The 18,635-nt window shown below is 40.8% G+C and overlaps 1 protein-coding gene across 3 annotated transcripts; it reads right to left on the bottom strand.

Annotated features, from left to right (window-relative positions):
- Positions 1 to 885: 885 nt before the first annotated feature.
- Positions 886 to 18,053, bottom strand: map2k7 (mitogen-activated protein kinase kinase 7). Of its 3 annotated transcripts, XM_034892712.1 has the most exons (13): positions 17,812 to 18,011; positions 15,223 to 15,270; positions 12,002 to 12,146; positions 11,788 to 11,854; positions 10,378 to 10,491; positions 9,095 to 9,214; positions 8,377 to 8,484; positions 8,108 to 8,287; positions 7,874 to 7,954; positions 6,478 to 6,620; positions 5,360 to 5,405; positions 5,103 to 5,235; positions 886 to 2,805 (listed from the first exon to the last, which is right to left on the bottom strand). In XM_034892712.1, exons 1-13 carry the CDS (start codon positions 17,933 to 17,935, stop codon positions 2,705 to 2,707), a joined length of 1,410 nt encoding a protein of 469 aa, XP_034748603.1. In that variant the 5' UTR covers positions 17,936 to 18,011; the 3' UTR covers positions 886 to 2,704. The 3 variants fall into 3 exon arrangements, with proteins under 3 accessions (XP_034748603.1, XP_034748587.1, XP_034748594.1); XM_034892696.1 differs by having other exon boundaries at positions 886 to 5,235; XM_034892703.1 differs by lacking the exon at positions 15,223 to 15,270 and having other exon boundaries at positions 886 to 5,235; positions 17,812 to 18,053.
- Positions 18,054 to 18,635: the final 582 nt, after the last annotated feature.

The following is an 18,635-nucleotide window of genomic DNA, read 5'->3' as shown; positions in this document are numbered from 1 at the left end:
ACACACACACACACACACACACACACACACACACACACACACACACACACACACACACACACACACACACACAGCGTGGCACTGTCACCCTGGACTTGGGATGAAAATGCACACAAACAGCACGGCCGAGCAAGTGTGTGTTTAGGAAAATACACATCAGCTCAATAACGGCGAACCTTGACAGTGGGAGACTGAGCACAGCTTTGTGTTCAGACACACACACACACACACAGAGTTTGAACAGTGAATGTTGTAGTGAGAATGGGTTGCCCCAACTCTTGTTGAAACTGCACCAATGGAGTAGTTCACCTGAGGCTGCACTGGCAGTGCAGTACAGCTGCTGGATACTAAGCACCAGATCCACGTCTCTATAAGAAGGTTTTAACAGGGAGGCTGAGGAGATCTGTCATGATCACATCTGAATCCTGTCATCCGCAGGTTTTACAAGAGCAGGACGACCAACAATATAAGTCCCCGTCTACTGATGGAAGCTAAATTTCAGGTCTTCAGTGTAAAACCAGACAGAAGCTGAACTGACGGAGCTGTGCCAGCTCACCGCCACATCCGCTTAAGGGCCTGCATCACGAAGTGACATGAGCTGTCTTTGGGCTGAACTCAGGTTTACTGGTATCACAAAGCTGGCTCGTGTTTAACCAGGGTAAATCTCCATGGTAACCTCTACAGCAAAGTTAACTTCAGAAGATCCAAACCTGCCAACAAATTGATCTGCTGCCCAATCAGATCACCGGAAACATGGAGTCAATATTCAGAAAAGATAGTACAGAGTTCATATTCAAGTAAGAAGTAATAAGAGACAGGCATACATAGTGTCTTACTGTATCAATGGAGTTACTTTGATTCCCATAAGTTTAGAGTTTTTTTTTAACACAACAATGTCTCCACTATGAGTTTAAAAAGGGGCAGTTGAAGAGATTTAATTGACTACACTACACAGCTTTATGGTAGAGCATAATAGCTTCATATTAATACTGATACACTGGAAAAATAACTTTCACCTACTTTATCCACAACAACTCTTAAATTGACACCTCACTTTTTACACAGAAAGTTTAGTTTACTCATCAGTAGTATTATGCCTTCTGTGGTACTGGTGGAAGCGTCTTAAGTTGGGAAAAAAAATCCTAAAGAAAAAAAAAAGATTACAATCAAAGCAGCACAGGCCCGGATTTCCTAATTTGTCGGAGATATCCCTTTTAAAATACCCTACACACTCCTATTAAACCTTATTATTCTGTAGTTATGTAAGGATTTTCTATTTCAGTTGAATCACATCAATGTTTGCTGCTGCACTAACCTAATTGTTAGTAAACCTGTGTCATAGTAAGTCCTCCGCTCATTGGTTAGGTGATGTAACATTTGATTGACTTACGATTAAGAACTCATTCACATGAACACCCTCATGGCTGGATTGGAGATCCCAGAGTTAACAGAGCCAGGTGATAAACAGCTGTGTGACACCAGTTATCCAGGATTGCTCATGTTCAGGGGCACAGTAAAGCCCAGACACAGCCAGACCAGGTTGGATTTACTTCCTGATGCAGGTCCAAAGTGAGTCAATTCACTGAGTAGAAGGATGAAGCTGCTTTTAATGCTTGCTCGTCTTGTGTTAGTGCACCAGTCTCCCCCTGTACAGTATATGACACACACATGGCACTGCTATACTACAGCGTCCCACACCCCCACCCCTGTCACCCTCTCCCACTAGCTATAGAGAGAATTCATATATATTATAGCTGAGGGTAATCAATTATAAGGTCATAAACAATAGTCATAACAATAACAACACATCATATTTTTGTTGAGTTGTGGACACCTTTGGTGGAAACCGTCAAGGTTGTCAAGTTTGCAGGCAACCTGTGGACAGATGGAGGGATTGATGGGCGGAGTGAAGGATGGATGTGACGAAAGCATCTGGACAGACATTCCCACTAATCCTATCTACACTTTACAGTTTAGTGTGACGCCAGGACATACATGATTGACTACTTCTATAACACATAGAGCTACATTTGAGGTGAGGTGTGTTTATATTTTGTGTTAGAACGTTTTGTGAAGCCAACCTCCCTGCACTTTCTCATCTAATCAGTCACTCACTTGCTTTTGCACTCTTCAGACTTGCTCTGTATTTGGTAACACGTGTGGACATTGCATTATTTCACTTATTTGGCTTAAAAAAAAAAGGAGAAAATAAGTATTTGACCTTTGGGGAAAAGAAGTGACAGCAGCGTCTAAAGCAATAAAAAGTAGCAGCAGCAGTAGCAATGTAAATAAATAACAGTTTGAAAAGAACAGTAAACATCATCAACACAACACACTAACTCACTCGCTAAAATCATAATTGGTAAGTTGGTGTAACACCATGAAAGCTTTTTTTTTTTACAACAACCAGCTAGCCTCAGAGCTCAGCACTCAGGCCGATGTTTTCCTTCCCTGTTAAATCTCTCCTCCTCATTCGAACACTTACTTCTTGTCATCCAACTCCAGTTTGTATCTGACTTTTCTTTAATTTACAATCACACCTTCTTAATACTCCCAGTCTTCCTTCTCACCTCACTCCATATTCTCCTCTCATTTTCCTGACATTTGATTTTCACTCATCTTTTCTGCCATCTTGACAACATTCCTTGATCCCTCTCTCACTCTCCGACACTTAACAGCTTCCTCTCTCTATCGTTGCCATTTCTCAGTTCTCTGTGTCTAGCAGTGATTTGGTTTGGTGCGTGTCCGGGTGTGGGAGGTTTGAGTCTGCACATCTAGCAGCCGTTGGCTGTGGCCCTGTCAAGAGGTGGGATGGGGGGGCAGAGGGACTCCAGCCAGTCCGTCTCTAAAGACCTGCGCTGATTACGTATATCTACACATCCCAGTTTCAAACATACTGACCAGATCAGGTTTGCCTTGTTTATCAAGCCTGACTCACTTGATTTTATCTTAACAATTCTCTAGTTCAGGGGTCTCAAATTCAAATTAGCTTGGCCCCATTGGCCAGGTTGCTTTCTCCTAGTTAACTGCTTAAACACTAACCCTAATGCTGCTTCAGATTGTATGCGCAAAGAACTGATACAACTGCCTCATTAAAACCAATACGAAAAATAGTCAACTGTCTCTTGAAATAAATTAGTCTGTGCTCCAAATCAACCTTTATTTTGGGGTTTTAAAAGGAGAATTAGGTGTCAATTGTGTTAGGCTAAATATGACTGCTGTTGATCTTAGGGTAGATAGGTAAGATTATTTGATTAATCAATTACTAGATTGATGAGAAAATTAATCTACAACAATTTTGATCGATAAATTGATGAATTGTTTTTCCATAACTGCCAAACAAATTATAGGTTTCAGCATTTCAAATAGGCGGATTGCTGCTATTCTCTGTCTTAGACAATGCAAACTGAAAAGCATTAGGTTTTAGAAACATTTTTCTTACTGAATGATTAAGAAAATAATTAGATGATTAGTGATTGAGAGACATTGATAATAAAGACTATAAATACTAAAAACCTTTACTGATAAGACAAAACAACAAACTGAATTGTGTCAATCAGTTCAAGAATCACTTCTAAACATGGGCCAGATGGGGCCTTAGTCTAGTAGTTTGAGACCCCTGCTCTAGGTTCTTGAAACATAAGAAAACATGCTTTATCAAGACTTGTCTGCGAGTTCTCTTAATTTTTGCAGGAGCAGGTCTAAATCTCTTGGCCTCCATGAACAACAACCTACGCACAGCCTTTGGTCCGGTAACACTGTGGAGCACTAGATCACACCTAACAGAAGAGGCAGAAAGACAGGTGGACGGAGAGGTAGACCAACCGAGAGTAAAGAAATGCTCCACAGGTAATAAGATCTACCCCACTCATATTTTTAGTACAAGATAAGATCCTGTTCTTGGCCATCTCGATGAAAAAACACTCTGCTCCCATTTGTACCAGCAAGCTCTCTCTCGTTTCTCACACTTGTAACAGTTATTCAAGCTTCCAAAACGCCATCGAGAGTACAACTCCCTACTTCTACTTTCTCTGCTTTTCTCTCCTACACCTCGAGAAAAAATCTCCTTCTCCTTTTAAATGTATCCCTTCTCTTCTTAGTATCCCTACATCTCTTTTATTTTATCTAAGTGATTCTCATTTTCTAAAAAACTAAAATGCAACACTATTTTTTTAAAGTCTTTTTCAATGTTTTTCCAATTGTGCAGCTGCTAAATACAATGACGGATACTCAAACGTTAATAACAGTTACTATCCTTACATATTACAAATGAAGCACATTTAACAGATTAATTAATTGTGGTTTGTATTACAGCTGTAGTGTGAAGTTAAAAATAGCAACACACACACACACACACACACATACACACGCACACGCACACGCACACGCACACGCACACGCACGCACACACGGACACTTCTCTTAGCTCTTCTGCAGCCTGAGAATGTGTGATAATAGAAACACCTGAAGAATCAGAATTGCACCGGACATCGTCTTGCCCTCCAGAACGTTTATGTACAATAGAGATTCAGGTTTGCTAATGTAGCAGATGCTTTAATCCAGTGTGTAGTGACTACTCTGTTGACTTCTCCAACGGCTTGGATCAATGCTGGAGAATGACATGTTGGTGAGAAACTAATGAAAAGTGGATGAAATGTAGAGAAACATACAAATTAGACACACAGTTTGTATGTGAGTGTGTGTGGCTGTTACACACCGTCATGTGTGACTTGATATGATAGTGTGACGAGACGCAACAGTGTGTAAACAAATGAAGCTAACTGCAGTGTGCACCTATTTCTCTCCCCCTCCTTCCCATGTCTGCCTGTCCAGATTCAACACATTGACAAACAGAACCACCTGTGTCATCCATCCATCAGTCCATGTCTCCGTCAATCACTCCATCTCTGTCTCTCCCCCTCCTCCCTGGGCTCTTCAGGTTCTCCGGGGGACAGTTGGCCAGACAGGCTGGGTTTAACGCTACGCTTAGCTGCTAACGCTGGGCTTGACTAGGACAGACTGTCTGGGCTTGGCAAAGCTAAAGCTAGGCAAGACTAGCGTCTGGCTAAGCTAACGCCGGGCTGGGCTAGGCTACCTACTGAAGAGGGAGTGGAGCTGGTGCTGATGGCTGTAACACTGGCTGCTGCGAGGCGACTCGGTTCGATCCATCACCGTCTGGAACCAACCGGCCACGTCCACCTCCAACACCTCGTAACGGCGGATGAAATTATGCTCCTGGTTGAGGGAAACGGACAAAGCGATACAGAAGGAGGGAGAATGTTTAGTTATATTTTTACAATTGGGTAGTTCTGGTGAATCTCAACCAAATGTTTGTTCATCATTATGACTGGTGTCTTACCAGCAGCGTGTGGTATTTTGGCCTTTTTCTGTGATCCTTTGTGAGGCTGTGAATTTTAAAAGATTTTAAAGCAAGTTAAGGCAATTTCATTACATAGACAGTGACATGATTAAAATAAATAAAATACAAGAATGGAAGGCTTGTATTATGTGCCTGCGCCGACAGTTTTGTTGTCATTAGTTCTTAATCAATTAATTCCTCATGGGGGAGAGTGAAACTCTTCAGTACAGCTTTAAATGAATTGAATAGAAGGTTTTAAAGGAGCTAAGCGATGTCACACATTTTTTAGGCTAAAATATTTTTTGTCACATACAGCAAACAACTCCTCGTTATCTGCTAGCTGCCTGTGCCCTCAGTCTCTGTAGACAGCCGAGGCTCTACAAATGCCAACAAAAACAAACTGTGCCAACCTGCACCACCAAACATTCCAGCTTTCCAACCAATAACTGAAAGGATTTGGTGGGGGAGGTGGGGTTAGTGCGTGAAAGTACGGAAGGGAGGGAGAGAGGACGAGATGAGGTGGGGGGAGGAGCGAGCTAGTCTTGTTTGAAAATAATTTAAGTTTCACTCACTCCCACCCGCATGATTCGACGATTAGTTGATAAGACTTCTGATTCGACTATGAAAATTCTAAGTCTGGGACACACCTAGTCAATAATCTATACCAGTGTGCTTTTTAATCTATTTATGTGATCGCACGCACGCACGCGCAAACACACACACACACACACACACACGTAAACAGCCCATATATTATTCATTACACTGACTATCAGGTCTGCATAAAAGAAACCGAAAAAAAAAAAAAACACAGGGAGATTAACACACACCTTACCCGTATCAAGGCCACGTAAATTTAGAGAAATCACAGTCTGGGTAGGGCCCAATCGGATTCAGGCAGAGAAGCAAACCTCTGACACACGCACATAGTAAGTAAACATGTAACCCTGATAAAACATTTTCAGTATACTCTTGAACGTGGAAACAGTTGTGATAGATGTCGGGTCATTTAGCACCTTCACTAGAACTGAATCTTATTCTATGTCCAGTTCGAAAACCACCATCTGATGACCTGAGAGCTCTGACTGGATCAGTATCAGAGTGAGAGTCGTACTCACCAGTCTTTAACGAAGGACTGGAAGTCGAGGGAGAAACCCATGCCGAGGGGCAGCAGAGGAGGATCTTCCTGCAGCACTTTGGTCAGAACCTCAAAGTCTGTCTTGCAGTTCTTGTAGGGAAACTGTCCCGTGGCCAGCTCCACCTAGAGGACACAAGGACACATTAACCCTTCCACTGTCAATAAAGCAACACCACCTTGTCTTATATGATTATATTAACTTGTGCAAAGGGTCATGTATTCCCCAAAGCAGCCTATGCTGTTGTCCATGGATTTATTTTTTTACCCAAACTTAAAAATAGTAATAATAAACTCCAACCAGGACGTTTGTTTTACTAACAAGGAAGAAAACTAGTAATTCATAATGAATTGTTCTTGTCAGTGTTTTTCTCCATCCATGTTCAGTGAATGTTCTGTGAGTTCTCTTCTCTAACTTGAACATGCGCTCTGTTCACAGCTGCAGAAGAATGGATGAGACTACAACTGAAATTTCAGATATGACAAAACATTTCTGACTTAAAAAAAAACAAAAACAAAAAAACTGTCAAAATGGCTTTCAAACGTCATGATAAGCTCTAGCACGCCCCGGTTGTGAAGGCTAGTCTGAGGTCAGCACATCAGAGCACTATGATGGCAGTTAAAGACCATATGCTAATGTCATAAAACAAATGTTGAGCTGCTTTATCTTATTGTAAAAATATCCACGTCATACTGATGAAATGAAAACTACAGTTGCTCCTTAAGTTTTTGGGCCCCTGTTGGAAACCACCTCACAACCTCTGTATGCACATGTGGACCCTTTCCTATTTGGAAGTAGTATGCATGGAACTCTCCATGGCGCGCATGCATGGAGCGCTGGGAAAGACTCTGGACACTTGGCAGAACAATCTGAATTCGTGAGGTCCGGAATGTGGCCTTGTGCAGGTGTTTGTGTGTTGTCTTGTCTCTCTTTATTATTATTCTTCTTAGTTTTTTGGCCCGGGAACGCGTTCTCCGTCTCAGTGTGTTGTTTGTAATTATTTGTTATTTGTTCGTTTCTTAAATACATAAAATACAAAATTCACAATTTTGATCACATAAAAAACTTTTTAGGCCATGGCCCTCCGTCATTACTCGCTGCCAAATGTTATCAATCACCTCATCACGCTGTGCATTACAACATGATTGCATGATTTTGAAATGTGTTGCATATTTCTTCCATTTTTACACATAAAAAAACTGTTATTTAAACATGTAAAATAATAATAATTTTCTTAATGAAATGAAATGTAGAAGAAACAATGCTCAAATGTTACAGTGTAAGAACTGGGAACTCTTATGGCACCGCAGGATTACCCAGGACCTACTTTAAGAACAAGTACACTTATTTTATGGTCATAAAATGAAAGCAGTTTTACCAGAGAGATGCCAAGGCTCCACACGTCTGCTCGGATGTCATAGTCAGGTTTGGTGGGATCTGGAGGGTCTATTCTCTCAGGCTAAAAGGATTCAAGAACAGGAAGCACTCTATTTAGGGAATCAATTTGTGTCATACATCTTTTTTTGTATTGTATTGTTAGACAGAAGGTGGTAACTTTGTGTGTGAGATACTTGTAGAGTTTTGAGTGTAGAGTGTGTGGGTTTTCACTCACCGCCATGTAGGCAGCACAGCCGGCGCTGCGGGTCTTGGCCTTGGAGTCAACGAGGCGTCCGCTGATGCCGAAGTCGCACAGTTTGATCTGACCTTTGTCGTCCAGGAGGATGTTGGAGGGTTTGACGTCTCGGTGGATGACACCGTGTTTCTCTTTCAGGTACAGCAACGCCTTCACTATCTGGAGCAGAAACATACACTCAGTAAGAATATGAGAACAATCAAGTGAGCAGTGTTACACTTTCCCATCTGTTTGTTTCTCCCACTTACTGCCACTGTCATCTTTCCAAGGATTCGCTCTGGGATGGGGCCCTGGATTCTCTTCTTCAGCTTCTCAGCACACGTTCCCATCAGCTCCATGGCAATGAATACATCCGTCTGTACACAAACACAAACACATATTTATCCAGCCATTAGCAGTTAAAGTCAGGGGTAGGGCTGCATATTTGATACAGGGGTTACGATAAGTATTGTGATACAGGGGTTACAGTCGTGGTTATGACTCATTATATTGCAATATAATTTTTTATAATAATAATATATTTTAATAGTGAGGTTAAGTTCCAAAAAAATGGTCTCAATACAATGAAATAGCTACTATGGGGACTAACATAATCATACATGAATACAATTAATCTCATTAAATCCACAAGAGTCTTAGCTTTCCAGTAATACCCAATTTATACAACTCAAAGAGTGTTTAGGGGTCGGAGTTTGCAGAACACATTTGTACTGCATAGGAAAAACTGCATGTTTTTTGCTCCGAACTGCATGGATACTCGTAGAACGCTTTTTCATTCAGATATCTCAAGGTGAGAGGTCAAAGGTCTCCAGATATTTTCTTACACCGCTATTCAGGAGGTACCACAGGGGAGTCCACTGACATTTAAGAGTAAAAGCAGTCACATTGCATGCTAATATACTTTACTATATTGCTACTATTTTGTTGTCAAGAATAAAGACGGTAAGGTATTTTGGGGACACTCACGTTGGTAACTATGGCGCCGTAGCACTGGATGATGTAAGGGCAGTCATGACTCTTCAGTACCACATCCAGGTCCATCAGGATCCTCTTGTTCTCATCCTTGTTTCCTGTACGACGCATTTGCTGCACGCACGCACACACACACACACACACACACACACACACACACACACACACACACACACACACACACACACACACACACACACACACACACACACACACACACACACACACACACACACACACACACACACACACACACACACACACACACACACACACACACACACACACACACACACACACACAAACAAACAAACAAACAAACAAACAAACAAACAAACAAACAAACAAACAAACAAACAAACAAACAAAGATTACCGACAGCCTTTGAATGTGTAAAAACAAGTAATTAATAAATCACAAAACAAAGATCCTCTGGTGCGCGGAATGACTGGCTGGTTGTTTAACAGCTCGGACCTCTACAATTAAGTCATCTGTTAAATAGGTGGGTTGTTATGCTGTGTTATTACTGCCACTGTGTTGGTACACTAGTCACAATTAAAGCAGAACAAAAACAGAACATTTAGAGAGATAAGTCGGGTTTAACATCAAGCTCCTGCTGTATTTTGATTATGTTGACTAATGTTTAGAAGGTTAAGTCTTCATGATCCCTGCAGGGAATTCCTTTCTTTTATTTTTAAAATAAGCCAGAACATCTGAAATAACCAGCCCACATATTACAATTTGTTACGATCATCAATTTTATGGAACACAATGCTCTTATTAAGGAGACTTATGGCAGTCCAAATGATCCTGGCTAACTGTCAAAAACAAAATGTTGTCTTTTTACTGCTGTGGTTTATCAGGAACCCGTCTTCTTCATTCTTTTTAGCACGGCTTAAATATACACGCTACAGCTTACAAGGATTGCGATCAATTTATGCCAGCTAATTCATTAATGTAAATTGTGTCTTCCCAAACCTAAAACAAATTATCAGCATCACACTGTTCTGTACCAAGTCTCCTCTGATTGGAAGCTGTTCCTAACCCCCATCAAATACCTTACTAATAGAAAGAGGTTTAAACTAAATGTGACATACAGTTTAGGTAATATGGTAATATTTCTTGGGCCTGTCTCTTACTCGTTCTGGGATATGTACCAATTCTGTTCTGTTTTAAAGTAATTGTGTTATCAAATATTACATTTTTGATGCATTTCATAGTCCTCATGTTATCATTTTCTGTTGTTGTGTGAACAGGTAAGAGCATAAGGGTCTTACTTTGACAGCGATGACATGGCCGGTCTTCTTGAATCGCACCTTGAAGACCTGTCCACAGGTGCCGCTGCCGATCTCCCCCTCACTGATCAGGTCTGTCACCTCCGCTGGATACCGCTGTGGACGGACAAGGAGGCACAACCACAAACAAAAAAAACGTCTTTGGATCATTCTCGAATTTTTTTTACTTAATACTGGTTAAAATGTTGAAAACTCTCCAAGCTGAAAATAGATGAGAGGCCAGTTCTAATTTTCTGCTTTTTAAGAAGTAATAACCCCCCAGTAAAACGCTTCTGGGACACTTAGTTATAAACGTTTTGATGTGTAATTAAGCTGCTCCCCCATTGGCCATGTCTGAGAATACCAGCACACAGCGGGGCAATGCACTTTCCCTGCTTCGTTAAAATTGAATCACCAGTGACTGAGATACTGTGAGTGATGTCTCATTGAGTGCTTGATGTAGCAACCTCTCTGGGAAAATGAGAGGAAGTAAAACAATCTGCAGTACAGCAACGAATCAAATCATTTTCACCAGGCATCTTTAAACCTTAACTGGCTTAGGATGCGATACTGGACCAGAGAGCTATAGGGGGGAGGAAAAACAAACGAAAAAAATGAAGCCAACCCATTCTCAACCTCAATTTTATCTTGGCAGACAAAAACAACGCACGTCCCTGTTTCTGAGTTTTTATGTAATAGTTCTGTTTATTGTCAAAGAGAAAACAATGCCGGAGAGGGCTGTTGTTTTACTTGATAGAGATTCTTTGCTCTGCTCAAGGACATATGTGGTAGTGGTGTTGATGTTTGCTTTCATAAGGTTTCAACCTTGACCTGGTTTAACAATGATATCCCTTAATATCCCAGCCGACCTGCTTTTTCATCGTAGTGAAATAGATTCTTTCTGAATATTGAGGATAACCAACAAGTGTTCTTTTTGTCAATGAGTCACAAGAAAGGGCAAAAAAACATGCGCTACTTTCCTATTTTCCTACTCTGTCTATGGTGCTCAGGTTTAACCTAAATGTCCTAAAGCAACTGGAACAGTAGTTTAAAGCAAATGTTACAAAAACAGGAGGAAATAGTACATTTGTCTGGGACTATTTTCAGCTGTGGATTAATACAAATGTATAGCTCTTGGGAATATTTACAGCAGAAGGACCGAGTAGACGGAACTGATTTAAAAAAAAATACACAGTGCCCATGTTTATTGTAATAAAGGAACACGTCACCCTGTGGAATAAGGAATAGGATATATCAGACTTAGTAGAACATGTTAGTTTGTTTTGGTCTTTTGACCATGAGAAAAGTATCAAATTTGGCCTGCCTGATGACCTCTCACCCCGGTTGAAGTTATGTAATTGTAGGAGATTAACATTTCCAGACTGAAGAAACTCAGCATGTATCAGACCTCACCTGACCATCGATCTTCAGGTAACCCGTCTGTTTCATAATCTCCTGCAATTTCTGGTCGATCTCTGCACTGTGGGTACAAAACACAAACAAAGTGAGTGAGTTTAAATGCTACATGAAGTATGTTTTAGTCTGAATGGCCCATAGCAAGATAAGAGTGGTTGCATTTGTGAGTGTTTACACGCACTCGCACACACACACACACACATCCACATACTTCTCCAAGCTCTTCGGCAAGCTGTATGGAGGCGTGGGCAGGGTGAGCATGTGTCGCGGGCGGCTGGGGTAGGTGTGGTGCTGAGGGGAGCTTTCTGAAGATGATGAACGGCTGCCTCCATCCTTGGCCAGGGGCAGTTGGAGCGCTGGGGTGGGGGGACATGACACATTAGAAACAGACAGGAGAACAGAACCAATGGTACAGTGCGTTTTGCACCCAAGGCCAGCATGCCAGAAGGTGTGAGATGACTATGTTTATTCATGCATTCGCCGACTCATCACTTTAGTGGTTTAAAGCCGTTGTGCACCATTAGAAAATATGATAATACGCGTATTATTTTTTGTGATTTATTATCTTTCTTCAACAAATTTCTCTTTGACTTTGCATTTCCTTGTTTAAATCTGGGCTTCAGGTGTTCTTTTTATACAAATCCAAGTGTCTGACGAAATAAGAATGTGATCTATCATATCCTGTTTAGACTGAAAATTATTTCCCATGAGACACAAAGACACTAGTCTTGGCGAGGTCAAAGAGTTCTTTCACAAGAGCCCGGCTATCTAGACCTTGCATAGTATTTAACCACCATATGAACTTGTTTTTATTTCCCTAAAGTCACAGCTTTGTTTTTGTTTTGCTGATGTCCCGACCTAATGTTAAAACAAACAAAACGGTTTTCTCAAAGCAAAAGCAACACAATTCTCAGGCAGGGAGGGACAGCAAAGGGTTAGCCTTCAGACTGGGAGGTACAGTTTAGGGACGTAAAGATCCACAGTTCGCTCTTAAAGGAAAACTACGGTTTATGAACATTTGGGTTCTCTATTGTTAGCTGCAGCCATTAGTTTTATAAATTATGGAAGTATTGTACACTTTAAAATGACTGCTTGGATCTCACATGCACAAAACATACAACAAACAACTGCTTGCTTGTACATCTTTAGCAATGTTGCCATGTTCCAAGATGTTCGAGATGTATTTTGGCGAGTAGTACTATGTTATCATAACCGACAGAACTGATGGCCGAAATAATGAAAATAAAACCCAAGATGTCGTAAACCGTAATTTGACATTAAATATTATCCACACAGAGACTCAGCCTGATTACTACCCCTAAATGGCTTTATAACCCCGGATGCCGATAGAGTTGCTGTTGCAACATGCTTCTAACCCTGTAGGTATAAATCATGGATTCAAGGACATGTTCAAACTCAGCTGACCTTGAAATAGCAGGTGAACGTGCACTCCAGCACCTTTTATAGAATCCTATATATTCTATCTTCACCTTACGGTGAACAGAACTGATAACATTCAGTGCTCTGTTAAAAGTCTATTTATGTCCCGTCCTGTCCCTTGTCTGTTTTGAATACTCTACTTTAAGTAGTAATTGCACTTTATGTATGGTCTATAATGTGTGTGCACAAAATGTAGTAATGTTTTTTTATTTAATGTTGTTTTTATATATTTTAAACTTGACTTGATCCAGGGTGAAACATGGTTTAATTTTATTATATACAGTGTATGTGGTTGAAATGACAATAAAACCCACCTGACTTGACTTGAAGCAAGCACTGACTAATTTTCCAATGGAGACGCAGAATTTCAGGAGCACAATCTAAAGTAGTATTAGCACAGGCCTGTCATGCAACCAAATGCTAAGACTATGAACAACAAGTGTGGCTTCAGAAGAGTTTAAATCCCTACTTATTATTAAATTCACATTTTGTTTTTTTTTTATGATTGAAACCAGTTGGCAAAACATTTAGAGGACCATGCAGCGGTTAATATTATCATGAACGTTATTATAGTTTCTGTAGCAGAAGGCTGGTGGCTCTTCTGAGAGTGCTAGCAGGTGTTTGTATCCATCAAGTCACCTGTGGATGGATCAGCCTGGAAGGGGAGAATCGGTTAAAGAAGGGGAGGAGGTGTTAGTATGGAGAAGAAGAAGGACTCAGGCAGTCTCTGGCACAGATTGCATCTCCATAGTTTGTCTGGCTCCAGAGGGACGGATGTGAAATTAGACGAGCAGAGAGAGCGAGGAGATGGACACACACAGACACACAGACACACACACACAGTACTCGAAGGCACTGCTGCACCGCCTCCAGCTCACACAGTGCTGCTGCAAAAGTAAGGGGGATTGGGGGGATGCCAGAAGATGAATAAAAGAGAAACAACATCAAACAGAGAGAGAGAGAATAATTTCGGCCATAACTGCATAGCAGAGTAAGCTGTAAGTCAGACAGTCAGTCAGTCAGACTAGGACAGGAAGTCCTTAGTCGCCACACAAAGAAAACAAAGAGGGAAAGAGCAGCCAGAGTGTTCACAGCACTCCTGCAGACGGACCAGCGGGGATGCTAGATTGGAGACTGTGTCGGACAAAACACAAACCAAAACATTGTATCGTGCAGAAAAGCCACATGCACCGTGATTCTCTGCCTACAGCAAAACAAAGGTTAATCATCTGACACACGTCCACACACACGGTGAACATCAACACACACCAACACTGCCCTGCCACTGGCACAGACAGAGAGAGGAGTCAGAATGGAAAGATGGAGAGAGGATGTGATTTGAGGGGAGAAGTAAATAACTGCTGGGCGAAAATATCAGAATGTGTCAAGGACTGGTTTTACAAACATGGACTTCTACCCCTCAGTGAAGGTTCTTCTTCAGAAATGAAGTGTGTGGGAGAAAGTATGGGTGTGAAAGTGTTATCATGTTTAATCCGTGTCTCTAAAACCAACCTTCTCAACTGATGCCAACCAAAGTTACTTCTTATATGTTACCTACAAGACCATTTAGTCGATCTGGCTAAAATAAAATGTACCCCTGTATTTGCCGGAGAGAGTAAACTGACTTTTACAGCCACTTTTTAAAAGGCGTATGAAATCTTTTTTTCCACACCGTCTGTCCTTTCAAGACTATTCTTACACTGGATGTAAAAAACATGGATAAAGGTGTTACAAAGATAAACATGAGTAATTATAGTAAGTGAATTAGTGGCATTGAGAGTCTATTAGCCTCTACTGGTAGGAGTAAAACAAAGCAAAGTTAACTTGTGAACACTGCCTATGTTTTTGTCTGATGGGATTACAAAATAAGGAAGATAAATATGTGAGGGACGGAGGGTCATAAAGTGAAACAGGGAATACAGGTGTTGGGAGGAGGGTGTGGGAAAAGAAAGAAAGGTGCAGTGGCAGAGAGAGCGATGGATTGAATGATACCTGCACGCTGGGAAGGGGCTGGAGCAGGACTGAGCTGGATCACGATGACTAGACAGAGGAAAGAAAATATACACACACACGCACATTACTGCCCTCTTCTATCGAGAAGATCACACACACACACACACACACACACACACACACACACACACACACACACACACACACACACACACACACACACACACACACACACACACACACACACACACACACACACACACACACACACACACACACACACACACACACACACACACACAACACTTTATTCTATCTTTTTCTTATTGTACATAAATCCTGTCTGACTTCCAAACCCTGTCTGTGACACTCAGCCCCAAGTCCACTGGATGCTATTGAAGTCATAAATCTTTAAAAACAGGTCACAGATATATTATTTCATAAATAAATAAAAAAGTGGGATGCACTACAAACTCAGAGTGTCTGCTGATACAAAGTACTGACCCGCTTACGTCTCTTTTTCCCAAAAAAATTGATTTGTATAACTAAGTGCGTGGAGCTTAATGGGATCACTTAATGTAAGTCACTTAAAAGGATGGGATTGATGGTGAAAGAGAAATGGCCCACTAACCAACATTTAATGATGATGGAAAAGACTGAATTGTATTATAACATAAAGACAGAAACTGTATTTCATGGGGGTTTGGTAATATTATGGTTATTGCCTAATCAACTTAATAAGGTCAGTGTCAGGTTGGAGCTTTACTAGATTTTGTTCTACGTCACAGAGGAATAAACCAGGCTTTGGATACCCAGTCAGAACATTGGTCTTGGTCTTTTCATGAGATTTGTTGACAATATTAATAAAATAAATACAGCACCAGGCTTTCCTTTAACTAATTCACAATACAAACAGCTGATGTGACATCACAAAACATTTTAAAAAGAACAGAAAAGGAAAAGAAGCAAGTTCGTGGTAAATGTCTCTCAAAGCGCATATGAATAGACAAGTGATGATCTGTAGGAAAGAATTATCTTTAAACAGTCAGTGAGTGAATAAGGTTTCTTATATTGTTGGCTACCAGTTTTAAAAGCCCACTAGGTTATCCTGGTAAGATAATAAAGCACTTTCTGTCACAAACACAGTGTTTATTTTGGTGTCACATATCAGTCAGCACAGGCATGTTGCATGTTTTGCGTTACGTTTGAGAGTTTTCTCCTGCAGACGGTTCAAGTGCCCGACGTCACGGTTTCACCAGTTCTTACAACACTTACTTCATATTCACTGAAAACTGTGAAGGACTTTACTGGAACTCCCTGCCTGAAGATCTCAGACTGGCAATCCCAGTATCTTCCTTTTTTAATATTTTAAATATTATGGTCACACTTCAATATAATTTATATTATGGTTACTTACTTTTGCAATATTATTTAATTTCATATTAATCAATTTACGTGCATGTCACTTAGCTAACTTATATTGCAATATTGTACGTTCTATAGGGACCTTACTTTACAATATGTCTTAGATAATGCCACTTTACATTCATTAAGTACTTTTTGCACATCGTCTGTTGATTGCCTGTTTGTTTGTTGGTCCTTTTTTATTGTGGAAAAACTGCTGCTGTAATAAGTGAATTTCCCCCTTGTGGAATTGTCCCTTTTTAAGACTCACTGCAATCGTTTCAATCAAGCTTTTTCTTAGCAAATGATATTTGTTGTAAATATTGATATTCTTGCATATTGTTATATCTTAAATTCTGGACCTTATTAACCTCTATCTTTTCTTGTAAAGAAAACTTATATGTAATGTTTGTTTTTAAAAGGTGCTATTTAAATAAAGCTATTATTATTCATGTCAATAAGTCAGCAGCAGACTGGAATTGAACCATCATAAGTTTCGACCTGTCTTGCAATCTTATTTTAAAAAAGTTAACTGCTTGTTTTTTCCTACTAGGTAAAGCGTCTTTGGAGACTTCTAAAGTTGCTATATAAGTCTGATGTATTATTAAGTAGTAGCTAACGTTAGTTTCTACAGCATAACAACATAAGGGTTGGTAACGCTAGCTAAATGCAATAGCTTCCACATATTAGCCTCTGTTTTGTCAAGGGTCAAAACTGCCAGTGGATGTAAAAACTGACTTTGCCGCAGGAGTCACGCAAGCATTGATGTGAAACAATAGCTAAAATGGGGATAAATGCCCCCCCATATGAATTAGGCTTAGGCTGGACACTCGCTACATCAAATGTTTAGATTGACGCTGGGCCTGCCACTGACTATCTCACTCAGATTGTGTTAGCTTAGCTGGTTTGACAGAACCAGAGCAGATTTTGGGACCTGCCTGCCAGCTAGCTAACAAGGCATTCATGACAGCGCTGCATTTCTTTTAGTGTTTTTCCTTTACTAACTTTAGAAATTGTCCCACTTGTTAAGTTAGTGTTTTTACAGTAAAATCAACTGGGCAAGCTGAGTCGGTGTTTGTTTATGTAGCTAGCTGTCCTGCTAGCATGTCGTTGCACGTAGCAGCCAAACACCGCCACTCCGTCCCTCCTCCCTCTGCCTCTCCGATCTTTCCCCTGCTATTCTGCCTGTTACCGACTCTCCGGTCCTCCCGGGTGGACACTCACTTGGCCTCGGACGTGGTCGCTGCGGACTCATGTCGATGTTAAGGTCGATTCGCCGGCGAGCATCTTCATTTTCCTGCTTTAGTTTCTCCTCGATTCGCGACAGCCTCTGCTCCAACGACGACATCTTGAAAAATTGAGCACCATGTAGCTAGTTCCCAGTAGAGCTCTCGACTCCCCTCTCTGGCAGGCAGGCTGGACCAGCAAAAAAAACAAAAAAACGCAGACACACACGTAATGTGACCAAAGTCATACATTTACTTAACGTTAACCATTCCATACTTCAGTGGTTATTATTATGGGCCAAGGTCTGAATAGGAACATTGTAAAATCCACAGAAATTGATTTCTATAGAAACAAGCTGTACTTGCTTGTTCTGGCGCTTGAACCATCTATCAGTGTTCAACAGCAGCGATGGTTTGCTTAGTTTGAATGAACTGTAGATGTTTTATCAAAATAATCTTAGTCTTTAACATCTTCACTGACAACTGAGAAAATTTAATTTGCTTATTAAGCTATGTACTGCGGAAAGCTCCAGAACAAGTACACCATGAGTTGAGCTGGTTTAGTTAACTTCAGGTGATCTCTGAAATGTAATTGCTGAAGCAATAGGTTGCTTTCATTGACTGTGTGTACACACACTCAGCTAGAAGTTGTAAAATGACATTCAGTACAGTGTGTATCCCAGTCTGGCTGAGAATGCATTATTAAAAGGCAGGGGTTTCAGTAGTTGTACATAACATGGCTGCAGTTATCCCTCTCTTGTGTTTTCCCTTGCAAGACAGATTGGAACTGGCTTGTTTTACTAATTTTGACTATACATAGCC

The sequence above is a fragment of the Etheostoma cragini genome, chromosome 2 (assembly GCF_013103735.1).
Source record: "Etheostoma cragini isolate CJK2018 chromosome 2, CSU_Ecrag_1.0, whole genome shotgun sequence".
In the NCBI taxonomy this organism is placed as follows: Eukaryota; Metazoa; Chordata; class Actinopteri; order Perciformes; family Percidae; genus Etheostoma; species Etheostoma cragini.
This window is presented reverse-complemented; position numbering and strand designations above follow the sequence as displayed.

Coding starts and splice junctions, on each gene's coding strand:
- map2k7 (XM_034892712.1), bottom strand. CDS start 17,935: ATGTCGTCGTTGGAGCAGAGGCTGTCGCGAATCGAGGAGAAACTAAAG. Junction 15,271..17,811: donor GCGACCACGTCCGAGGCCAA/GTGAGTGTCCAC, acceptor TCCTCTGTCTAG/TCATCGTGATCCAGCTCAGT. Junction 5,406..6,477: donor CAGTCCTTCGTTAAAGACTG/GTGAGTACGACT, acceptor TAAAATTCACAG/CCTCACAAAGGATCACAGAA.